A 25,004-nucleotide genomic window follows, 5' to 3' on the forward strand; every position below is an offset into this window, starting at 1 on the left:
GTATTCATTTTCTTCTATTATGTAATTATAATATTGAAAAAAAAATCCCTTCCAAATTAGACAAACAAATGCTTCTCTCGTGGTCATTAATCTACAAACACAATGTATCTCCACAAAGATAGATTGCTTAAATAAAGTCAAATCAGTAACCACAACTTCACTGAGTAAGAAACAACTAGTTAGCTGGTTAGCTCCATGTGGCTCCATCTGGTACGCTGCAGCTACGGCCAAGGACAAGGCCAGACTGCAGCGTATCATCCACTCTGCAGAGAAGGTCATCGGCTGCAATCTGCCCTCCCTCCAGGACCTGTACGCCTCCAGGATTTTGAGGCGTGCAGGAAAGATTGTGGCCGACCCCTCCCACCCCGGTCATAAACTGTTTCAATCTCTCCCTTCTGGTAGGAGGTTTCGGTCCATCAGGACCAGAACCTCCAGACACAAAAACAGCTTCTTTCCCTCTGCCACCATCCACATGAACACACCCCAAGTCACCCACTGAACCCCCCCACCCGATCACCACCTCCACCAGCTTGATACCTGCTGCACTGTATATATATATTTATATTTATCCTATTTATCCTTTATTCTCTATCTATCCTTTATTTATCCCTCATCCTTTATATTTATCATTATTATTATTACTATTGTTGCTGGGTTGTTCTTTGTTTGTGTTGTTTTTTATTTCTTTTATTTCTTTTTGTTGCTTGTTTTGTGCACCAACCACCAAGTCAAATTCCTTGTACTGTCCTCAAAACTGTACATGGCAAATAAAACATTTCTGATTCTGATTCTGATTCTGATAATCCTCCATAAAGACAGTATTCTCACTCACGGTCATTTTCTAATGTGTTTCCAAAACATGCAGCATCAAAATCACGATGAAAAACGAGTTGGGCATTTTGAACTCTCTAGCGCCCAGAAAAACCATTCAGGGTTAAATGTGCTAATGTAAAATGCCACAGGCTCATTTATTAACAAACAGCTGTACAATATGTACCATTTTTGGCATTTTCTCCTGTAAGGGACAGCACGTGTGAGTGAGTTCTGTTCAGGGTAATGATTGGGTTAGGACACACTCAGTGAGCCATCTAACTGAGCTTTTCATGCTGTTCTGAAAATCAGTGAAAGCAACAACTTCAAAAACGAGTATTTTATTACAAAATAAGCTATAATATGTATTGATATAGCCACTATTGGAATTTTCTATATCGGAAAAATAGAAAACTTGAAATATCTTGAATTTCAATATATTGCGGAGCCCTGGGAGAAAGACAGTGGGCTTTGCATCAATAATACTATTATTTATCTTTAAAAGACTTAAATTGACCATAACCCATCATTATTAACTTTGTTTGAATAATACACTGTGATACAGCAGCTCAAAGTAAAATAAATAAAAATAAAGACCCTCAGATGTAGGACATTGCTTGTAAAGTCATTCAACTCCAAAGTATAAAATCCACTGTTACTATCTTTTCTTGATGAGGTTTGTTTTTGTTTTATTAGCTATACTGCAAAAGCAGTCGCTATTGTTCCTGGGGACATCTACATCTCAGGCTACATATGCATGACAGTTCCTAAATACAACAAACCAGGGTTCCCATGGATCCTTAAAGAGTCTTAAAAGGCATTCAATTCATGAATCTAAAAATAAGGCCTTAATTTGTCATTAAAATGTCTTAAATCAGTGTTTCAAAAGTCTTGAAATTTAACACACAAGAATAATTTTGTGATTGTAATTAGTCTCACTTTAAAAAAAAAAAAATGGTAACATTCATCTTTAAAAAATATATATACAATTTACCGTAAAATTGCACAATCGCGAGAGCGGAACCAACTACAAAATAGAGACGTGGTTGCAGCGGGACATTCAGCAACATGGGGAAATGTAAATTTAACTAAAATGGCCTGTCCTATATTTTACATAATAGTTTTTATTTTTTGTATTTTTGATGTTGTTATATAGATTTTTGGCTATTTTTTGTAGTCATTTTGTGTTTTTAGAGTGATTTTGAATATTTTAGTTTGTTTTATTTGTGTATTTTACTGTCATTTTGTGTATTTACTGTGAAGTTGGTTTTAAATTTTATTACAAATTGAATAAAAAGTCTTGAATTTAATTTGATAATTATATATGATGTACAAACAATAATCACACACAAAGGAAAATATAACCAAAATACACACAACATAGAAATGCAAAAACTAAAGTAAACTAAAAATCAATTATTAGAGGTAATGCTTGACTCTTTCAGGTCACATTTTATTGGCCACTTTAATAATAACTAGAATATTTGAAAATTAAAAATATTTTTATTTTGGATTCACTTCAGAGTTTTGGATCTTTGACACATAGAGCCTCAGGATCCAGGGTTGGGGTCAATTACATTTTTAGTTACAATTACATCTTCAATTATCCATGTTCAATAATATTTCCAATAACAATTAAAATTACAAATGTTATTTTTACCCTGAGAGTCAATTACAATAACATTCTCATTTACTAAAGGTAAATTACAATTATGTTCTCAATTGCTAAAGTTAAATTACAATTATGTTCTCAATTACTAAAGTTAAATTACAATTATATTCTCAATTACTAAAGTTAAATTACAATTACATTCTCATTTACTAAAGTTAAATTACAATTATGTTCTCAATTACTAAAGTTAAATTACAATTATGTTCTCAATTACTAAAGTTAAATTACAATTATGTTCTCAATTACTAAAGTTAAACTACAATTAAGTTCTCAATTACTAAAGTTAAATTATGCTGTCAATTACTAAACTTAATCTACAATTAAGTTCTCAATTACTAAACTGAAATTACAATTACATTCTCATTTACTAAAGTTAAATTACAATTATGTTCTCAATTACTAAAGTTAAATTACAATTATGTTCTCAATTACTAAAGTTAAATTACAATTATGTTCTCATTTACAAAAGTTAAATTACAATTACGTTCTCAATTACTAAAGTTAAATTACAATTACATTTTCAATTACTAAAGTTAAATTACAATTACTGAGCCTTTTTTTTAATAGAATGTCCATGCCAATTACAAAGTCACTTATCTGAACTCAAATACAATTCAATTACAACAGCTATAGATTTTTCTAATTACAATTACATCATATTTGTAATTAATTATCAATTACGCGATTTCAATTATAATTGACCCCAACCCTGCTGGGATCGATCCCAGCAGGGTTTATGTAAGTCATACATAAACCTCTCGGTTTGAACATGACCCCTGTCGAGTGGAGGAAGAAGAAGAAAAGACAGAAGTTTGCAGCCCCTGATCTCAGCAGGACGGACCTGTAATTCCCACTAATGCCCACTAGATGGTGGTGTTTCATTAACTTCGTCCTGACCACTGGCCAACGCTATGAAATGAACTGAGCAACAGGCAGACTCCACTCCATCAATAATACTGGTCAGCTGACTGTGACAGAGTGCTTTGTGAACTAATGGACTATTTAGAAAAACACATTAAAAAGAACATTGGTCTGCCTCACGTAATGAAAGAAGAGACTTGTCGAGTATTTTTGTAGTTGTCATTACAATTCAGTCTTTAGAAAGCAGGTGATTGTGTGTTTAATTAAAGTCTTAATTAGTTTCCGGTGCACTGTGTGTTGGGTGGCCTCTGTTAACATGCAAACGTTTTATTTAATTAATGGTTCGCAGCCTGAGGTTAAGGCTCACACACCAGGGGTGGACTGGGACTAAAATTCATTCATTTTATTTCCATTATCTGCAGACACCATATGCATATTGCTCTGTATGTCTTCATTTTCTTTATTATTCCAATATTCATTTTTTTCCTATTTTATTTGTTACTTTTTGCAAGTTCTTTTTGACACATTGATTCAATTTTTGTCCTTTCTATATTTTATTTATTTATTTTTGCCTCTTTTCATCCAAATAAGCTAACTATTGCCCAATACATACGAATTGTTTCCTTTTTCCCTACATTTTGCTTGTTTTTGTTCAACATTTTTGCACTTTTTTCACTATTGTTTGCCACATTTTGCCCATTTAAGCAACCCTTTTCCTTGCTCATTTTTGGCCACTCTTGACTGCTTTTGGCCCATTTTAGTCACTTTTCACAGTTTTCTTGTCACGTTTTTGCCACTGTTGGACCATTTCTTCACCACCTGTTACCATGTCTGCCTCTAATTGCTCGTCAATAATAAAAAGAAGTGTGCTGTGCTACTGAACTGATGAAGACGAGGAATGAACTTCTGCTGTTTCCAGTTTATTCCACTCTGCCTGTCTCCAGCATAGAAAAATACTTTGTTTCCTCAAGTTTGAACTTTTACTGCTTCCTTTTTCAAACAAACTTCTGTACTTTCTACTCTTTACATTTTTAAAAATTAGCTCGTTACTTTAAGACCTTTGAAGATGACGTCATGACGTAAGATGTTGGTAGTTTTGAGTAATTAGGCAGGTCCCTTAGTTTTACATTTAACATTTTCAAGTTTTAAAAAAATGTTAAACTCAGGGTTTTATTGAGCATTTGCGCTTTTTTTTTTTTTCTTGAAACATTTAATTTACAAATTGTATTTATTATAAGTGTTAAATTGTTTTCCAGTTTTCTACAAGTTCTTAAAGAAATAAAAGCTATGGAATTTGCTGATTTAAAAACCCTGTATTATTATTGAAAGGACATGTGTTTTACTTAAGTACATTTAGTAGCATGAACTTTTTTCTTTCTTTTTTTTAACTTTTACTCAAGAAAGGAAGCGACTTCAATACTGTTATTTTTACCAGAGTCCTTTTTTATTCAAGTATTGATGCGTTTGCTTGAGTACTGAAGACTAGTACTTCTGCCACCTCTGTCTGTCTCTAAGTGTGTGATGATGCTGATGGATGAGGACAGAGGACAAGCCTACATATTATGGATGTAGATTTGTGTCTTTATTTCTTCAATCAGGAAAATAATCACTTCAATCAAAATTAAAAACAACTTTTCAATCAAAAAAGTATGGAAGCCCGTTTCCACCACTAAAAAAAAAAAAAAAAAAAATCACCAAGGAAAGTCATAATTATGAGAAAGAAAGTCAATTATGAGATAGAAAGTCATAATTATGAGAAAGAAAGTCATAATTATGAGTTAGTAAAGTCATAATTATGGGAAACAAAGTCATAATTATGAGTTAGTAAAGTCATAATTATGAGATAGAAAGTCATAATTATGAGAAAGAAAGTCATAATTCTGAGATATAAAGTCATAATTATGAGAAAGAAAGTCATAATTATGACTTAGTAAAGTCATAATTATGGGAAAGAAAGTCATAATTATGAGATAGAAAGTCATAATTATGAGAAAGAAAGTCATAATTATGAGAAAGAAAGTCATAATTATGAGTTAGTAGTCAAAATTATGAGATAGAAAGTCATAATTATGAGTTAGTAAAGTCATAATGATGTGATAGAAAGTCATAATTATGAGATACTTAAACACATTTACAGCAGCTTGTTCATGTGGTGAGTAGCTGACACAGAGATGGCTGATCAGACTATCAAAGACTACTTTAGACAGGGCTTTACAAATGATGAAATACTTTGTTTGCTTGCAAATTCACATAGAAATATGCTGAGTAAACGCACCCTTGAAAAGATACTTAGCAAAAAGAGGCTCTGGCGTCGAAAGGATAAAACTGATGAGGCTGAAGTAGCTCAGTTTATTGAACAACAAATGGAGATTTCTGGTCAGTGTCATGGGTACATATGGATGTACCAAAAATGTTTCTATCTCATGCTTATGACTTTACTAACTCATAATTATGACTTTTCTAACTCATAATTATGACTTTCTTTCTCATAATTATGACTTTACTAACTCATAATTATGACTTTGTTTCTCATAATTATGACTTTGTTTCTCATAATTATGACTTTCTAACTCACAATTATGACTTTACTTGGTGATTTTTTTTTTTTTAGTGGTGGAAACGGGCTGCCATAAAAAAGAGATTAAAGTAAGAATTCTGACTTTAAAACTCAGTATTCTGAATTTATTCTTAGAGCTCTGACTTTAATATCACTTTAATATCTGATTGACTCAGATCTTACATTCAGCAGTCAAATCAAATCTATCACAAAAACATCTTCTACCACCTAAAGAACATCTCCAGAGTGAAAGGTTTAATGGCTCAGAAAGATCAGGAGAAACTGGTCCATGCTTTTATCTCCAGCAGACTGGACTATTGTAATGGTCTTCTGACAGGAATCCCCCAAAAGAGAATCAAACATCTACAGCTGGTTCAGAACGCTGCAGCTCGGGTCTTAACCAGAATAAAGAGGTCAGAGCACATTACTCCAGTTTTAAAGTCTTTACACTGGCTCCCAGTCAGACTCAGAATAGACTTTAAAGTTCTGCTGCTGGTGTATAAATCTGTGAATGGGTTTGGTCCAGAATACATCAGTGAGATGTTAGTCAGGTATGAACCCAGCAGGTCTCTCAGATCTATGGACACAGGTCAGATAGTGGAGCCCAGAGCTCACAGTAAACATCGTGATGCTGCTTTTAGTTGTTATGCTGCAAAGAAGTGGAACAAACTGCCAGCAGAGCTGAAGTCAGCATCTAATGTGAACATTTTTAAATCAAAGTTAAAGACACTTTTTTTCTCTACTGTGTATGATTGAGAAAGAGATTTTTGATCATGTTGTTGATATAATGTGTTTGTTGATGATTTTAATTGATTTTAATGATGATTTTAATTGATTTTTACTGAATATTTTAATTGATTTTACTGATGATTTTAAATGTTCTTATTGATTTTAAACAATTGAATGTTTTATCATGTAAATCACATTGAGTTGTCTTGAGTATGAAATGCGCTATACAAATAAATTTGCCTTGCCTTGCCTTTAAAGTCAGAACTCCAAAAGTGGCCCTAATCTTCTTCCGTACAAATGAAATTATTTGGGTCTCAATTTTTTTTTTTTTTTTACTTTTGAGCGCCTCTTTTGTTTGATTGAAAATATTTATTTTTGATTGAAACTTTTTTTTTTAATTAAAAAAGTTGTTTTTTGTTTTTGTTTTTTTTATTTAAGTGTTTTTTTTTCCAATTATAATTTTTTTGATGGACACAAATCTACCTCCATACATGCCAGCAGCCTCCACCCACTCAGGTAAGCAGTCCGTTTGGATGCATTGGGATGCAGGATCACGGGACCGAGGAGAGGACTTGTCCAGCAGGAGGCGGAGCCGAGCTCCCTGAGTGGAGGAGCTCCATCATCAGCACCGCTCCGTGGGTGCTGTCAGAGCAGGAGCCCCATAACCCAGCCTCCGCTCGGACAGGCGGCATCCAGGGCACAGCAGTCCGACCAGAGACAGGCGTGGATCCAGAGAGGGACCTCGGCATGATATGCAACAAAAACGGAGACTGTAGAAGAGACCCGACCAGCTCAGGGAGCCTCTCGTCTCTCATCTCCAGGCAGGAGAAGCAGGCTGATGGAGGGGAAGTAGCGGCTGGAGACGGACACGCTCCGGACATGGATGTAGGGTCTCAGGGGCCCGGGGCCGAGGTCAGGACCGGCCCGGCCACGGACAAAAAGGACTCCAGAGTTTGCTTCTCCAACAATCCACCAAACAAAGGGAGAAACTCAGTCATCTTCTCCAAAGCGGAGGACGGATCTCAGATCGCGGCGGATGATGGAGAGTCCTGGGGGAACCAGACCTACATGCAGCGGCAGTTCAGTTCCATGCTTCAGCCCGGGGTGAACAAGTTCTCCCTGCGAATGTTTGGAAGTCAGAAGGCGGTGGAGAAGGAGCAGGAGCGCGTTAAGTCAGCGGGAAACTGGATCATTCACCCTTACAGCGACTTTAGGTAAGACAACAGGACACACCTGTTTATTATCAACCACAGGTGTAAAGAGTACTGATATATACAGTATACTACTCAAGTAGAAGTACTGTTAGTTAATTGAAACTCAAGTACAAGTAAGTCATACATAAAATACTCAAGTACAAGTAAAAAGTAGCTCATTAAATAGTACTCAAAGTAAAAGTTACTAGTTAATTTCACCCCCTATGATTTATTTCTGGTAATAAATATTGCTATGGTTCCCTTGCATACAGTAAACATCTCATGTATAAACTTAAAAAGGAAGAGATTGGAACTTAATTTATTTTCCACAAAGGCATCTGTAAAAAACAAAAGGTTTGTCAAAATGTACATTTCTTTTTTTTTTTAAAAAAAAATTGAAAAACACCAATGAATTAAATTATAAATAAATTCTCAGGCTCTATTTATATTATTTGTATTTTTTGTAGTTTTACACTGTATGTTGATCAAAAAAAAATAAAAAAAAATACGTAAGTACAAGTAAAATGACTGACTTTGAAATATACTCAAAAAAGTACAAGTACCCATGAAACCAACTCAATTACTGTCACGTGAGTACTTAAACCAGAGGTGTAAAGTGTACTGATCTATCCTACTCAAGTAGAAGTAGAAGTACTGTTACTTATTTGAAAAGGAAGAGACCAGATCTTGCACAATTGGGACTTAATTTATTTTCCACAAAGGCATCTGTATAAATAAAAGGTTTGTTAAAATGTACATTGAAAAAATAAAATAGAATAACACAAATTAATTCAATTAAAAAAAAAAACATTTTCAGTATAGCTACATTTATACCTAATGTGCCATGTGGATAAGAACATAATAGGTAGAAACTATAGGTTTTTTACATTACCTTGGTTCTCTGAGTAATATGAATGAGATGTCTCACTAGGGGATATACGCCGCCGCGCGTCATATTCAGAAGTCCTTTCTCATTCCGTCAATCAGATTGTCTGATGAAAAATGTATTCATCCGCCGCCGCTATAGTCGCACATACTATAAGTAAGGCGGGCGGAAAACACATTGGCATTCTGTAAGCACCTCTTCTCTCTCTGCCAGCAAGAAGGGTTGTCTTTGTAAGACATCTCACTCATATTACTTAGAGAACCAGGGTTATGTAAATAACCGTCTTTTTCATAACATTCATTTTAATGTCTCACTATGGGATGTGGTAGTTCTCTTATTGCAGACAAGCTTATCGCACGCCACACCAGCCCTGCTCCGATCAGGATAGGAGAACTGCCCGTGCCACACACAGAGGGGAAACATCCAGTTGGTAAAACCGGACAAAAGTGAGGGGCGAAGACTAACTCCAAATATCCTGAACAGACACTCCCCTGAACACGGCCCAGGTGGTGGCTAAACCCCGAGCACGCAAGCCCACAGGCGACTGCAAACCCTGACTCGAATAAGCCAAAGCAATCGCCTCCACCACCCAATGTGACAGGTGATGACAGGCTTTCCCCTATGGGGCGGGGCCCAGGAGACAAAGAGCTGATTGCTCCTCCTGAAGCCCCTGTCAAATGCATATACACTTGCACAGAGCATACAGGACACAACAGGTGAAGCCTCTGCTCTCTCTGTGAGGCAGAGAAAGCCGTAACATCAATATAATAGGAGAACACAAGCCCAATACCTTCCAAAGGCCGGGTTGGGCTTCAGCACCATCCTAGCATAGCCAGGGAAGAATTGAGCGCATGACGGGTGCACTGACAGTGAATGGATGTCACTGACACGTTTGGCCAAAGACAAAGCCAGCAGCAACATCACCTTTAGGGACATAAACTTCAAGTTTGCGCATCCCCACAGCTCAAAAAGGGGGTGCTTAAGTCCCTCCAGGACCACAGCCGAATCCCATGGCGACACCAGTGGCCTGGACACAGGGCTAAGCCTGCATGCCCCTTTTATAAAGCAAACGATCAGCAGATCCCCAAAGCCCACGTGACAGGCAGCGATAGCAGCCAGATAGACATTCACCGTATAGAAAACCCTCCTTTCTCAATCAGCTCCTGCAGGAATGACAGGACTCCTTCCACGGAGCACTGAAAAGGAACGTGTCCTGCCCGGCGACACCACTCCTCAAACACCCCCCACTTGCAGTCGTACCGAGACCTAGGGGGGAGGCCCTAGCACACTGAATCATGGAGATCACATGCTGTGAGAGCCCCATGGCTGACAGATTGCGCCATTCAGGGGCCAGACCCATAGCGCCAGGCCTGGGCCTGTGAATGTGGGTGTGTGCCTGTGGCTACTGTTTTCACATCTTGGGGGGCAACAGCCGGAACCTCTGCGGAAAACAGTCCTTCCCTTCTGGTCGTGGTGGCACGGAGGCGGGGGTGCGGGGTACCCCGGGAAGCACACAACAAAACAGAACAGGTGGGGCTGGTGAATGGGAAACAACCAGCCGCATCCAACCAGCCGGAGCCGTGTCCTGATGGTTGGGCGGGCCGGGGGGTTCCGAATGTTTAAGGCCCTTAAACTGAGCACCTTGAGCAGCCTGGAAAGCCTTGCGGCGAGCAGGTGGAGATAAGATTTGGGCCTTCCTTGGGAGGCAGAGGCGGAGAGCTTCGTCATCTTTTTTCTTGGCCTTTCTTGACCTTTCCCCCTCCGTTGAGGCGACAGAAACTGTGGGCTTTTCAGCCCGAGCCGGGATGACAACATTTTTGTCACTGTGATGAGGAACTCTGAGGTAACATCATCATTGTCCCTACAGTCCAGGTCGAGAATGTCTTCTCCAGTCGGAGGGACAAAGGCGATGTCAGACTGTGAGCCCCAGCGGGGGTGCTCGTGTTCATGCTCTCGGCGGTGGCAGGCTCGGCACCGACCGGGGGAGCAATGGGTACCTCTGTCTGCGGTGAAGCCAACGCAGTGTTGGCAGGCTCTGGGAGCGTCCGGGGCCTGCTTGACGTGTTCCAACCCGAGGCACCTGGAGCAGACTTGGTGCGTGTCCCGCTCAGAGATTAACTTCCCGCAGCAGCATCAGAAATGGCATGACTTAGAATATATGGATTATGTTCAATGAGCCTGAAACAGAAATAAAACAAGAACAAAGAACAAACAACTTTGCTTTTTAAGTAGAGAAACAAACAACAGTGATTTAAAGTTGTTGTTGATAACAATGGCCCCTGGAAGTAAGGAGATCTTACAAAGAGTGGGTAGTGTCTGCAGCACAGGGTCAGGTTACTTTTTTTGACCCAGAGATTTAACCCTGATAAAGCACATATTCATTTTTTATTCATTTTTTTTAAAATGTATTTTTCATTCATCTTGTCTGCACACATGCTGTCGAAGGTCAACACTACATGTAGTGCAATCTTTTTACCACAGCTATGCATGTTTTATTATTGCAGTTAAAAAAAAAACATTTATTTTATTGCATAATTGTAACCATTACCAGCCCTCCCTAAGGAGGGTAAGAAACACTTTAGTAGAGGAAGGATATTAAAAAGAGAGGAGAGTGTTACACCTTGGTGAGGGGGAAAGTAACAGGGGAGAGGGAGTTACGGTGGGATGATGGAAAGGATAAGAGTCAACTGTTTTGTTTGTGCTGAAAGTATAATATGATGCTAAATTTGTGCATGTGGGGTGTATTGTACTGAACCATTCCGATGACAAATGTAGAGAGATTGATAAGAGTGACGGAACACCCGGTTTAAGTATAATGATGGTGACAGCCTACCCCTCCTTATCAGGGCCTCTCCTACTGGTGATACTTAAAAACCCAATTATATGCTGTGGCTTTTAAACCAGACTGAGAACTGGAATTATGGGTTTTGTATTTATTTTACTTGCATAAACTTTTACAACTTCTGTACAGCACTTTGGTCAATGTTTGTTGTTTTTAAATGTGCTCTATATACAAAATTGACTTGACTGTGAACAGAGGGCGACGATAGTTGCTTACACCTAGAACTGATATTTGGGATCAACGTATCTAAGATTAAGGCCAATACTAGCTTATCCCAAAGCCTAAGGCATACCAGTGCATCCACGACCAAGGTGTGTGCAAGAGATGCTTCTGTGAACCCAGGTTCCACCCCTGGCCAAGGACGCCCAGGCCACGCCCCCCACGTGTGTGTGTGTCCCCTATAGTACAAACAGCATCTCCATGAATGTCTTGATTCGTAGTATAACTTTTCACACACATTTTCTACAATTCTGCTCATCATTAGATAAACATTAGTTGCTGTGTGTGTGTGTGTGTGTGTGTGTGTGCATGTGTCAACATATTCTGAGGTTGGGTTGAAAATTTTTTTTGTGTTTTTTAAGGGCCAGCGTTAACATCTGTGTCCTACTGTGACAGGTTCTACTGGGACTTCTCTATGCTGATGTTCATGGTTGGCAACCTGATTATCATTCCTGTGGGCATCACCTTTTTCAAGGACGAGACGAGCACACCGTGGATCATCTTCAACGTGGTCTCCGACACTTTTTTCCTGGTGGACCTGGTGCTTAACTTCAGGACAGGCATTGTTTTTGAGGACAACACTGAAATCATTCTTGACCCCAAGAAGATCAAGCACAAATACCTGAAAAGCTGGTTTGTGGTGGACTTTGTCTCCTCCATACCTGTGGATTATATCTTTCTCATTGTGGAGAAAGGGATCGACTCAGAGGTGTACAAGACGGCCCGAGCTCTCCGCATCGTGCGCTTTACGAAGATCCTAAGTCTGCTGCGTCTGCTGAGGTTGTCCCGACTGATCCGCTACATCCACCAGTGGGAGGAGGTACGCTTATTTAAATGCAGAGGGATGAAGGATGTGGGGGCACACTAAGGCAATTAAAGGTTAGGCTACAAAAATACTGCTGAATACATTTAAACAGGGGTCAATTGTCAAGGAGCCTATGGGACCAGAGCACATGTGGATAGGTAATGTGAATGCCATGTGCCCTGGGGAACACATGGTACATCAATGTGGTCCAACTGAGCAATCACTGTGTGATTGCTTCTGTCATGACATGTCACCAGGTAAAATGACCACCAGTTCAACTAATACACCAACAGGTAAATCTGTCTTTATACCAGCACCCTTTAAGATTTAAATGCACTCATAATGATCTGAACTGCTTGTTCATTACAACACATTAAAAACACATTTCACACGAAGCTCTGCATTCATTCTCAGTCACAGGATAGCATGATCACTAGTCTCACCATAGCGGCACTTTCTACACTTTCAATCACCTTTTTTTCCAGTGATGCATGGCGTTTCCGTGACATGTTGGGGCCCAATTATAAATAAAGAGAGAGAGAGAAAAAAAGAAACAGATCACATAGATTCTTCCATTTCAGAATGTGAATTCCTTTTTTTCTGCCTTATTTCTGCTACTAACTGGTAATTGTGATAATGTTAATAACATCCAAAATAAGAATGAGCTTTGCCAGATAGCATGATTAAGATAACAAAATGTGTATGTCAGTCTCTTGCCCTTGATACTTCTGTTAGCTTGTTAATGCTCTATGTGAGGTGCAGTGGATGATTCTTGGCTAACAGAGGCTCAGTTGTCTGCCAATTTACTGGTATAATAATCATGGTCAAAGACATAATATGTATAATATATTGTCTCTCTATAATGTCTAATATTATGTCTGTCACAAGGTGAGGTGTTGGAGATGACCCATTCATGAAGAAATGAGGAGGCAGGAGTTGTGGTCAGATTTAATGACAAGAGCCAAAACTGACAAAGTACAAAAGTAGCACTGCGTGAAGGACGCTGACATGCTCACCTTCGTGGGCGTGTCTGTTTACATGTCAATCACAACAGAGAGCTTCCTGGAGGCGTGGCTTCTCCAGCTCAGTGCCGTCACCAAAGTGTGAACGCGTCATCAAAATGGAGCGAGGTGTTTGGGCTCGCCCTGTAGTAAGAAAGGAGCAAATCACCCTCTAACTAACCATTGAGGGAATCAATGAAAAAAACACTTTGGGCATGTGTATGAAGCCCAAATAGCACTTTTATCATGTTTAAAGCACAGAAAAGTCGATTTAGCGTAACATGGGCCCTTTAAAACACTTAAATCAATGGTGCCCAATGTGTCGATTGTGATCTATAGGTCGATCGCAAAGGCATTTTGTGTTGATCGCGGTCATGGGCCGCAAGACTTCATAAATGAATGAGAACGCGCAGTCACGTACACTAGAAATGAAACAATTCAGCTTCTGACCTCAATTTGAGAAGGCGATAGCGCACTCTGGGGCAGATTCACTAAGATCTGAAATAAAGGGTGGTAAACCAAGTGCATCCCTAAATCCTTTGGTGGCGCTGTTCCTCACTTGCTGTGGGGAATTCAATAACATTGCGGCACTAACAGGTGCATGTATAGACGTGGATGAGACCGCCCTATTTAAATGAACATTTTGCTCGTTCAACATGGAGAGTTGACTGCACAGTAGCACAAAATTACATTTGAAGAAGTTCAGTTGGAGGTGGGTGGACTTGTCCGTTTGTTGCACAAACATTTAATAATGTAGAAAACAAAATAAACAAAGAAAAAAGTTTTTGTGTGTGTGTGTTTAAACTTCTACTACTAACTAAGTCTTAGTTCCCTCAGAAATGATCCTACACTAGGTTGCATACAGGCAAATATTTTAACACTTCTTAACTTTAGCTCATACAGTCAGTATCCAGAGAGCAATCATGAAAACAATGTTACTGTTGCAAATCGCTTAAGTTAAACTCTTTTTGTATCAGTAATTGGAAAAACAGAATCTAATAATCTCAATCTGCTGCCCGATCTGTAATATAATAATGGTGCTGTGCTCTGTGGATATTACAACCAGTTAATGTCTGTCTTTAAATAAATCTCACAGTATTGAGTTATCGTGAGTGGTTTCTGTCAGTTGTTTAAGTCATCTTGTTTCTATATCGCAACAACCCTCTTGTAATTACTTCCTGATGCAAAAAAATTAGGTTTGTTCTGCACTAAATCCTGAAAGCCAGATGGTAGCTCATCATCAAGTCGACTGATACTGGTTAAAATTCCCCAGAAATCAATGTGGGTCAATGTGTGAGAAAAAAGGATTTTTACCTCTCATCCTCATTCTAGGCATTAGAATAATTCAAATTATTGGACTGTGCTAAAACAACAGTCACAGGAAAGATAATGCAACAACTCATGCTTCTCTAATTACATTACACACCAAGATAAAACAATATTTATCTTTCCACTCCATCACGTACTGTATGTTCCCGTTCTTCATAAATACAGACAAGCCTTGTTACCCTAGCCTTGCTCTGCCTTTTAAAGGGTTTTGTTGTCTGTGTAATCTCATGCTGGTGGAGCTTAACTCCAAACAATGAATGGTCAAATGTCCCTTCAGAAATTCATTGCTTCCTGGATTAAACAGCAACAACTGAAGAAAGAAAGATCACTGATTCAAACACTCCCAATCAAATGTTCTTTTGGCTTTGTCTAAGACTGGCCTGATCCTTTAAGTCCAGCTCTGCTTAGCTGGACCCTGGCTAGCCAGGCCTTCACTCACCTCGCTCAGTTCAAGTTCACTCAGTTTCTTTAAAGGCTGACATTTTGGTAATAATAAGCATTGTTGGGAAGGTTACTTTAAACAAGTAATTAGTTATAGTTACTCACTACTTGTTCCAAAAAGTGACTGAGTTCGTAACTGAATGACTCTATAATAAAAGTAACTCATTACCAAGGAAAGTAACTAGTTGCTATATGTCAAAGAATTCAATCACCATCTCTGCTGCTTCATCAAATCTGTAGTGGTTGTGTGTGTGGCGCGTGTGCTGGCACACGTGTAAAAACACTGGCTCTGATTGGCTACCATGAAACATGACGCCGCCTTAGCCAACCATAATCGCTCACCTTGTTTTTAACCCACCTCCTCACTACAGCTGCGTATGAAGCAAGGGGTGCTTTCGGATCGCAGTTTATTCAATCAATGCATGTAACGCACCGCATTTAACATTCAGTAACGATAACGGCGTTGTAACGGCGTAAAAAGTAATTAGTTAGATTACCCTGTTATTTTAAACGGCGTTATTCCAAACACTGATAATAAGTGTTTTGGGTTCTTCGAAAGTTTTCTATAAAAATGTTATAATAATTAAGTTATTATATTAATGTAAATGTGTATTTCCTGTGCTAACTGAAAATATTTGCTTGATAACAGCTTGTTGTTTGCTACTATCCAAAACTGTACTGAATCAAAGATAATTTTATTCTTGTTATCCATCTGCATGGTCCTATAGAAGTGTGCTATACATCGTTATCAAGTGTTTTGTTTGAAACGTTTGTATTCTATTTAATTAGACACTGTCGACAAAAATTGACAACAGAAAGTCACCGACAGTTGTTGGTTACGTCGTCACCGTCTTCTTCAAGCTGCGGATGGAGCTGGACATTGTTTTTTCATTTGGAGTGGCTCATCCCACTGTCTATATGTCTGTGCTCAGAGCTGTATGCATGTTACCGATGTGATACATCGTCAAAAACATTCCCCCTGTTAAGAATATGTCGCTGTTACCAGGAGCTCAGCGCTTTGATGCTATGACGAGCAGCGATACATCACGCACCGCTACTTATTTAAGACCAGACACCCACCCAGCAAAGTGAACCAGTCTAAGTTCCTCCGTCAGATCCACCCAAAGTTCCCACAAACACAGTGACAGAGAGGAACCTGCGCTCAACTGGAAAGAGGACTAAAGCTAACTAAGCTAAGCTAACCCACCCACACATAAGAGCTAATGTTAACCACTTAATGAAAGTTAGAGACTAGTAAAAAGTACAAATCTTACTGTCATTAAACCACAAAGGGTCACAGATTAATGAATGGTCAGAGTTAACACTTTTATGGAAGGATAAAAGCTAATGTGTCACACGTCGTGTGAAATAAATTTTGGCATAAAATTATCCATCAACATGTGAAACGCAATATTGTTTATGATATTTTACGTGTTCAGAGACAAAGCTGGTCCCATTAGACAGTAACGTAAATGTTGTGATTATTACACCAGAATATCACATTAGTCGTGCTCTCAGTAATTCATGATTAAATCACCAAGTCTGATCTGGTTTAATTAGAGGAAATCAGTGAGATATTTATCAACCATAACTTCATGTAACTCATTATCAGATATGAAATAAACTACATTCAGCAGCAGTGGTTTTTGTTAAACAGTAAAAACACTATTGCGGTTATTTTTGCTTTTCATGTCAAATAAATAAATTTTATACAATAACACCAATAGAGTGACCCATATGTACAAACATGTTCCATAAAATATCAGCCCATGAGCTCTTTGAGTCAGCAGCTAAATGCTATTACTGAAGCACATTTTAGTGATGATGTATTCAATTTAATTTGTGTTTGTAAGGAACCTGTTTACTCTCTAAGTTGAGAATTATTTTATTAATTTATTGTTTTTATTTGTCGTAATTTACAAATCATACAAATAATTGTATGATTTGTCATTCGATTCGTCGACTAATCGTTTCAATAATCGATGACTAGTCGACTATTAATATAGTCGTTAGTTGCAGCCCTATTTTCTACCAATTATCATCATCATTATTTTACTTTACATACACCAGTAGGATAAATAAATACTCCGTCATACCATTAAGTGGCTCATTCATGCAAGAATATCAATAATACGTTTTTTTTTTTAGTGCTGTGACACATTTTTAATGCATGAGATGTGTGAATGTGATGGCCCATGTCAAAGCCTGTCAAACCATCACAATGTTTTCCCTTTAAAAACACATGTTTTTGACTGTTGGTAAAAAACAGAGTAAATACCAATGCATGCTCCAAGAAACATGCAGGTTCTGAAGGACAAGATGAGGCCCCCTGGGATTCTAACCTAGACCCTTTAGCTGTCAAGCAGTGTTCGTAACCGCTGTGCAAAGAGTGGCTGCATCAATTTAATTCAGTGCAATGTTTTTTTATAGACCACCAAATACGAGAGAAACACAGCGAGACACTCAACATGCTAAAAGCTTTATTGTTTATTGACGCAGAGGCAGAAAACATCTGCAAATAAGAGCGGTTTTCCTAGTGGGGCAGGGTGCGTTGGGTCAAACAAGGGTTAACCTGACAGTATTCTTAGGGGTCGTCTCCTCTGATGCATCAAAAACGTGAAACTGAAGTGAGCAAAAAAGCAGTTTTCCTGGCAGTGACTTGTGGTCAATGTAACATGCCTTGACCCAGATTGTGGTCTGACAGTGACACATGGCCAGGTGCTGCTATAGTGTTGGGAGGATCATTAGTCCTCGAGCCTCATTAATCAGGATGGAAACACTTCCTTATCACAGGGCACGGCCTCAGAGATTGCTTCCCATTCTGCCTCCCCGAAATAATCAAAGACTGTTGACTTGCCATCAGAGGAGAAAACAAGTAATATGTGTCGTGAATTGTAGATAAAGATAGGGATGCAAGATGGAGAAATGATGAAAGCTGACACATGAATATTGTCAAAGCTGTAGAACCAACCAAGTGTTGAAGACTTGCAAATAATGTCAGTTTGGTTTATTCACAGTTTAATTTAATACTATTCTTTTCTCTCAAGTAATAATGAAATGCTGCTGTTTGATTTATAAGAAGCCATCAAATATGCCCCCATAAGCCACTTTTTCTATATGCATAAATGCATAATCTACATAACATCCATCCAGAGCTACAATGTCTGTCCCACTTTTCCTTGTAGGACATTCCCCCCATCCTTGGTGGGAAAAGAGCTTTCACTTATGATTTAGTGAAGCATCCAGTCGGCCTGGTTAAACAAAGATTTTACACCAGTGAGCAGACAGGCCTATTAACTTTGTTCCATGTACATTCAGATACATATTATAGTAGTGAGTCCTGGCTGGTAGCTAGAAACACCACTTTGCAAATCAGTCTTAAGGCGGCCCATTTTGAGCCGATTTTTCACTTGTGCGTCTATTTTTGGGATCGGGCCGAGTCTCTGCTAAATCGTGTGTCGTGCATCGTGTAGTAGCACTGTATATATAGGGTCACGGGAAGCGATTAATACCTCACGACCAGCTCCCGGTTGCAAGAAAATCAAACATGTTTGAAATCCTGGTCGTTCCTCGTGAGGGTATCACACTGTTGAAGCAGTGCCACGGACCGGCTTACCTCAAACTGTCACACTGTGCATGCGCGAACAATTCAGGACCACTGTAAAATTGATGGACCGTACTGCACACGTCAGTACAACCCGTTCCTGGTCCATCACATCGCTGCATTTTCCTTTTTGAAGCTTTTTTTGCTGAGATTCGCGAGTGTCTATCCACTTTTTCTGTTTTATTGGAGACGCGTCAAAGTTCTTCTTCTTCTAATTTGTACATTGCATTTCCGTAAACAAGACCCCGACATGTCATGTATGGACATACAGTGTGAGCAGTCAGGTCGTGTCAGAACGTCGATCAGTAAACATGAATCGTGAGCTGTGCACATTCAGACTCTGCAATTGAGTTGCACAATTTGAGTACAAGGATTGAAAAAAATCACACGGTATATGCCCGCCTTTAGGTAACGTTCAGATTGCAGGTACTGTAAATGGACTCAAATTCGATTTTATTGTATGCGACCTGCTTCTGTACAAATCAGATTTTTCTCAAATCTGACCCAGGCCACTTTCATATGTGCTCTTAAATCCGATTCATATCCAATATTTTACAATGTGCCTGCAAAGAGTCGCATTTATCCAACCTTTACCTTTCTTTAAATGCAACTAACATCACCATTCTGCATCTTCGGAGGATCGGTGGGGGGAAAAACTCTTTATCGATCTTGTTTTTAAAATTAGTTGACTGTTATGGTGCTGACTTTTGTACATAAACTTTATCAGTGCCACGCACGCCGAGATGAAATGGCTTCATATTTTCTTCAGTAAACACAGTGCATGCTTGCGTGGTCACGTGTTACCCCAGGACCTCTCTTTCACATGGGGGTAATTTCTGGTTAAATTCAGCTCATACTCTAAGCTGATAGAAGTTGTATTTAAAAGGATTCTCTATTGTTTTTACAAGTTTGGCCTAAAATCTTTGAAATGTTTGTAGAAGATCTATGCCTAACATAATGCATTATTACGCACCATATTCATTTTACTGCCTTTTAAAAATGGGACTACGTTACAGTTTCAGTGCTTGTATTCCGCCATCTTGAAATCACGTGATTGATGATGTCACATGGCCCCACCCCACTGCCTGTAAACAGCCCATTGTTTGCTATTAGAGTGAAACTTTCAGCCTGCCTTTTAAGATCATTTAGCTAGCTTTTTAGGTCAAAATACCAACTTGTGCTGCTTTTGGTTGCTGTAAAAAATTAGGAATAGTGACAGATGTCGATGCAACCCTCATTTGTTTGTCTAGGACAGTTGACGAACAAACCCTGAGGACAGAAGGACTCCTTTTGGGTGGGAGTCCTTCTGTCCTCAGGGCTTGTTTGTCTTCAACAGTCCGTCATTACTTGGTAACCTCAGCCACCAGAGCATCAGCCGTGCACTGTTTAAGGGAGAGTAAACAGTGTGCTCTCTTAGGAGAGCTCTTCTTCCCTGCTTCCTTGTCTAATACACAACTGCTGAGATGGAACTGTCGCCCCCTGCCTTCACAGATTATTTTATTTTTTTTTTATCCTCTTTCCGTAATATGAACGAGCACACAAAAAAAATCAGATTTTTCCGAAATATCCGACCTGCTGTCTGAACGTAACTTTAGTTTAGAAGGTTAAAAAGCTGCAGAAAGAGGCTGTCTGGGCTGCACGTCAGAGCACTTATCATTGTCTCACTTTGAGTTTTCATTAGTAATGTGTCAGGGTGGTGTGAGCTGTTGGAGAACCCAGAGACAGCAGTCACGAGTGTAATGGAGAAACATTACAGAAACAAGGCAGCAGTACTGGTCCAGTGTTCAACCACACCTTAAATGTGTAAAGAATTTAATTAAAAGGAGCTACTAAATCGCTTACACACACACACTGTGTCTTTGTCTGCTGCAGTCTCTGTTAGTTTACTTGGGGTAAAGGATTGTGTAAATAATGCACGTATTTCCACTCTGAGAAGCTCGTCCTTGACTCGCCATGATTGCTGCACGTGATGTTAACAGAAACACGCTGACAATGCTTCTTCTTCTACTGTTTTACTGTGTTTGGCACGGCGTCCCGCGAAAATATGTAGCGCCACTGTAAACAGGAAGTACACTGCTGCTAGCAAAGCAACGAACAAACGCACCATATTGTAACGGTAATGGCGTTTTCTTTAGAAAAATATTGCGTTACAGTACTAGTTACTGTCAAAAGTGACGTTGGGCGGTAATTGTAATTTAAAAATCTGTTGCTGTCATAATCTGAATTAAATTGTAATTGACTCTCTAATTGTAATTGCCATGAAAATTCCATATAAGTTATAATTTAATGCAAAACTGGTGAAGAATTTTACAGTTCTATGTACAGTTCTACACATATGTAGTCAAAAATTCTTAAAATATGTTTCATATCATATATATATATATATATATTTATACTGAGAATAAAAAGGCTCAGAAGCCCACACCATGAATATTAAAACCTATCATTTCATTGATTAGGATGATAACCAATAGATTAGATGATTCATATTTGTTTTTAGTGTATTTTACAGCTGATTTAGGACTCGTTATGATAAGAGATGCTAACAGAAAGCTATCGCAGATCCTCTGGTACTACTCATTTAACTGTTCCAAAGAGCAAGACTAAAAAGTTTGGAGACAACTCCTTCAGTTTTTTATATGCTCCAAGACAGTGGAACAGCCTACCGGGGTATCCCAGAGGAGCCGAGAGTATCACTATTTTTAAACGCAAGCTAAAAACCGATTGATTCAGTCTGGCTTTTATGTAGTGCTTTATGGTTTTTAAAATTTCTAGAGTTTAGGGTTTGGGGTGGAGATAAAGATTGCAGCCAGCCGCTGGGGGCCGCGTGCGTGCATCCTTTTGTAGGCACCTCATTCGGCCCTCCAACTGCCTACGGGGGAAGGAGGGGGGACGGAGGGCCAAAGAAGGCGTTGAAACATGATCGTTCGCTTCATTCTGTTCAGTCCCTGTCGCAGATGACGTGTGACAACCTTGGGTAGATCTGATTCAGAAACAAAATTCCAGGTGGCGGTGGGGGAAGAGGAGGAGTAGGAGGAGGAGGAGGAGGAAGGGGACGGATCATGCTTTCTACACAAACATCCTGGTGACTAGATGGACCAGCCGTGAACAGCTGGCTTGTGAGATGAGCCAATGATGATGAAGGATTTGTTTTTGGTCAGGCTAAGCATAATTCCACTTGCCTTGACTCCCGGTCTCCAGCAGTAAATCCAATAAGGTGGCCTAACTCGAAAGCCGAGCATTTAACTTATCCAAGTTGGTTTCAATTCCGCGTAAACATTCCAAAGTAGCTTCCTGCTTACTTTTGAGTTTGTTTATTGCATGAGTCTAACTTTTAAGAGCTCTGCCCCATCCATCAGAGATGACTGTCAGCCTTCCCAAAACAGCTGCCAAAGTAATCCTGACTTTGTGGCAGGTCAGAAAGCTGCCAGCTCCAATCAGCAGCATACCTGCTACCATAATTCAAATCATGTAGACGTCTTACACGTCCTCAACGAAAAGAAAGGACAAACACATGACCATTCACTTATCCCAAGAGTCCATCGTGTGTCCGGCAGCAAACCTTCCGTCCGGACAGGCAGGCTCACCTCTGCCCGTTCTTTTTGTCGAAAAAAAAATTTGGTTTATTACATTAAGAGACCAGCTGATCAATTCCATAATTTTGGTTTGTGGATAGAGATGAAGAGAGAGGCTCCTATTAGATTCACGAGGCACAAGACAAAACAAGCAGCAGCAAGAGCAGATAAGGGAGGAAGGGAGCAGAGAAAAAGTGACAACCTTCCTAAAGAGCAAGAAAAAAACCCTATGAGACCTTTCGCTAAATGATGACACCTTTGGAGCTGTGTTGGCATTTTCTGGGTTAGGTGGAGGGATAATGGGGTTTGTCATAATAGGTGTCATGTCATAATAATGACAGCGTAATTTCAACCTAAGTAAAGTGTTACTGAAAGGTGCTATATAGATAAAGTTTAATTGATTGATGATCGAGTCAGGTTTCCTTCCATTTACAAAAAACACTTTTCTGAAATTCTCCCCCTTTTGCTTCTTCGTCTTATCTTGTGTGTCTCTATTTTTTCCATCTACTGACAGATCTTCCACATGACCTATGACCTGGCCAGTGCCGTGGTGCGAATATTCAACCTCATTGGTATGATGCTGCTCCTGTGCCACTGGGATGGCTGCCTTCAGTTTCTCGTTCCCATGCTTCAGGATTTTCCGTCTGACTGCTGGGTGTCTCTCAACAAAATGGTGGTATGTATTAGACTCTGTCTGTTTATGCAACTAAATTCTTTATCAGCAAAACACAAACTAAACTCATCCAGTGACACACAGTTATGTGGCATTTTTTACTCAGATGGGAGAGCTGCCTTTATTTATAGCTTAGTTTGGAAGATTTGTCAGATGCCGCCCTGGCCTTAATTAAAACAGTTAAAACTCATGAGACTCGCCACAATCACAAAGTAAAGGGAAACAAAACGAGTGTTTTAATTTAAAGCAACACGCTTTGTGGATGTGTTACTGTTTTCAGATGTCCTTCCTTCCTCTCAGTTGTCATGCAGCTCCCAGCCATCTGCTAAAAGATAGACCATAACAAGAGATTTCCCCCAAAATGAAGGCTGGCATAAAAGAACAAAGCCTCTTTGGGGAACGGGTGGTGCAACATTGCACAAAGAATAATTGTCTAACCAGATAATTAAGAAAGCATCATTTTCTGTGTAGATTCCCTGTCTTTTTTTTTTTTTTTCAAATTAAACTTCACCAGCGGTAGCAATGAAACCAGATGAACACTTAATAAACTCCCATGTGTGTAGGTTGGTTTTAAACAGAACTGAACCATCCAATACATGCCACTTTGTTTGATGTTGGAACAAAGCTAATGCCTACCTGTCATTAACAAATCTGACATCACAGAACTGAACATGCACACCATGCATATATAGTGGGAAAACTTTATTGCTTGTCCCATCTTATAGTTTTTTAAATTTCAAGAGCTTCTATCCAGTCAAAGCTGTCAGTCTGCATTGGAGGTATGACATTGGAAAATGATGACTGACTGACGGGCCACAGACACAGACTCTTGACACTGTAAGCAATGTAAACTTTACTTCTACTTCACCTGTCACTCAACACAGACAATTGTCACTTTTTTTAAAATGTAAATGCTGCATTGGACATATTTAACCCTCCTATTATCCTCAAATATTACTAACACATTTGACCCTTGGGGTCAATCAGACTCCAACGATATTTGCGTCCAGAAAATTGTTAACCAAATTTTTGTGTCAGGCACTTTGTTTATTTGCTGAATACATAAATAACCCCTTGATGATGAAACCTTGATCCGTTCTCTAGCATCACCATCAGGTCAAACTTAGATTTAATTTATCTTGAATAGTTTAATTTAAATCTTCTCAAATTTACTGACAACGTTAATGACCACGAGAACCCTATTGGTTGTGGTGATGAAATGATCTTTCCTGCAGCGCCAAAATCAGGGCAAACATTCAGTTTTAGTTATTGTGTCTTGAAAATCTTTCTTTCAAATCTTTTCTACTTTGGGCAGCACTTTGAAAAAATATCATAAGAAAATGTTATGCTCAAATTCGGAAAAATCATGAAATATGAAGCAAAAAAAGAAGTTTCTATTCTTTTTTGATTGATAAACATTGAATGGGGTCAAATTGAACCCAAGGATAATAGGAGGGTTCAACTTTAAAGACAAAATCCCCAGCAGAACCAGGTTCAGAGGTGGCAGCCATCTGCTGCGACTGGTTGGGGTTAGTGGACCGGGGGAACAGGACAAGATGGAAAGATAGAACATCAGAGTGTCCCAGACTAGTTGAGCCGTGAACCATTGATCAGGAACTGTCAACTCCAGCTTAACGACACCTGAAACATAAAACAGAGAGAAGGGCCGTCGTGAGACAGGTCAGTTTTACCCTACTGATGATGTGTTGTTGCAATAGTAATCCTGCTCAATACAGACTGCAGCACAGACTGCAGAAAAACATGATACAGCATTATCAAGTCAGCCTGCCTTCGCCTTGGGCCTCAC

At 39.2% G+C, this 25,004-nt stretch overlaps 1 protein-coding gene across 1 annotated transcript in view; it reads left to right on the forward strand.

Moving 5' to 3' along the window:
* Positions 1-7,172: 7,172 nt before the first annotated feature.
* Positions 7,173-25,004, forward strand: part of hcn2b (hyperpolarization activated cyclic nucleotide-gated potassium channel 2b) — a 57,668-nt gene continuing 39,836 nt past the window's right edge. The window contains exons 1-3 of the mRNA XM_028444031.1: positions 7,173-7,843; positions 12,166-12,589; positions 23,039-23,200. Coding sequence (XP_028299832.1) covers positions 7,173-7,843; positions 12,166-12,589; positions 23,039-23,200 — 1,257 coding nt within the window. The remainder of the gene's footprint in view (positions 7,844-12,165; positions 12,590-23,038; positions 23,201-25,004) is intronic.

Source organism: Gouania willdenowi, chromosome 4, assembly GCF_900634775.1.
Source record: "Gouania willdenowi chromosome 4, fGouWil2.1, whole genome shotgun sequence".
NCBI lineage: Eukaryota > Metazoa > Chordata > Actinopteri > Blenniiformes > Gobiesocidae > Gouania > Gouania willdenowi.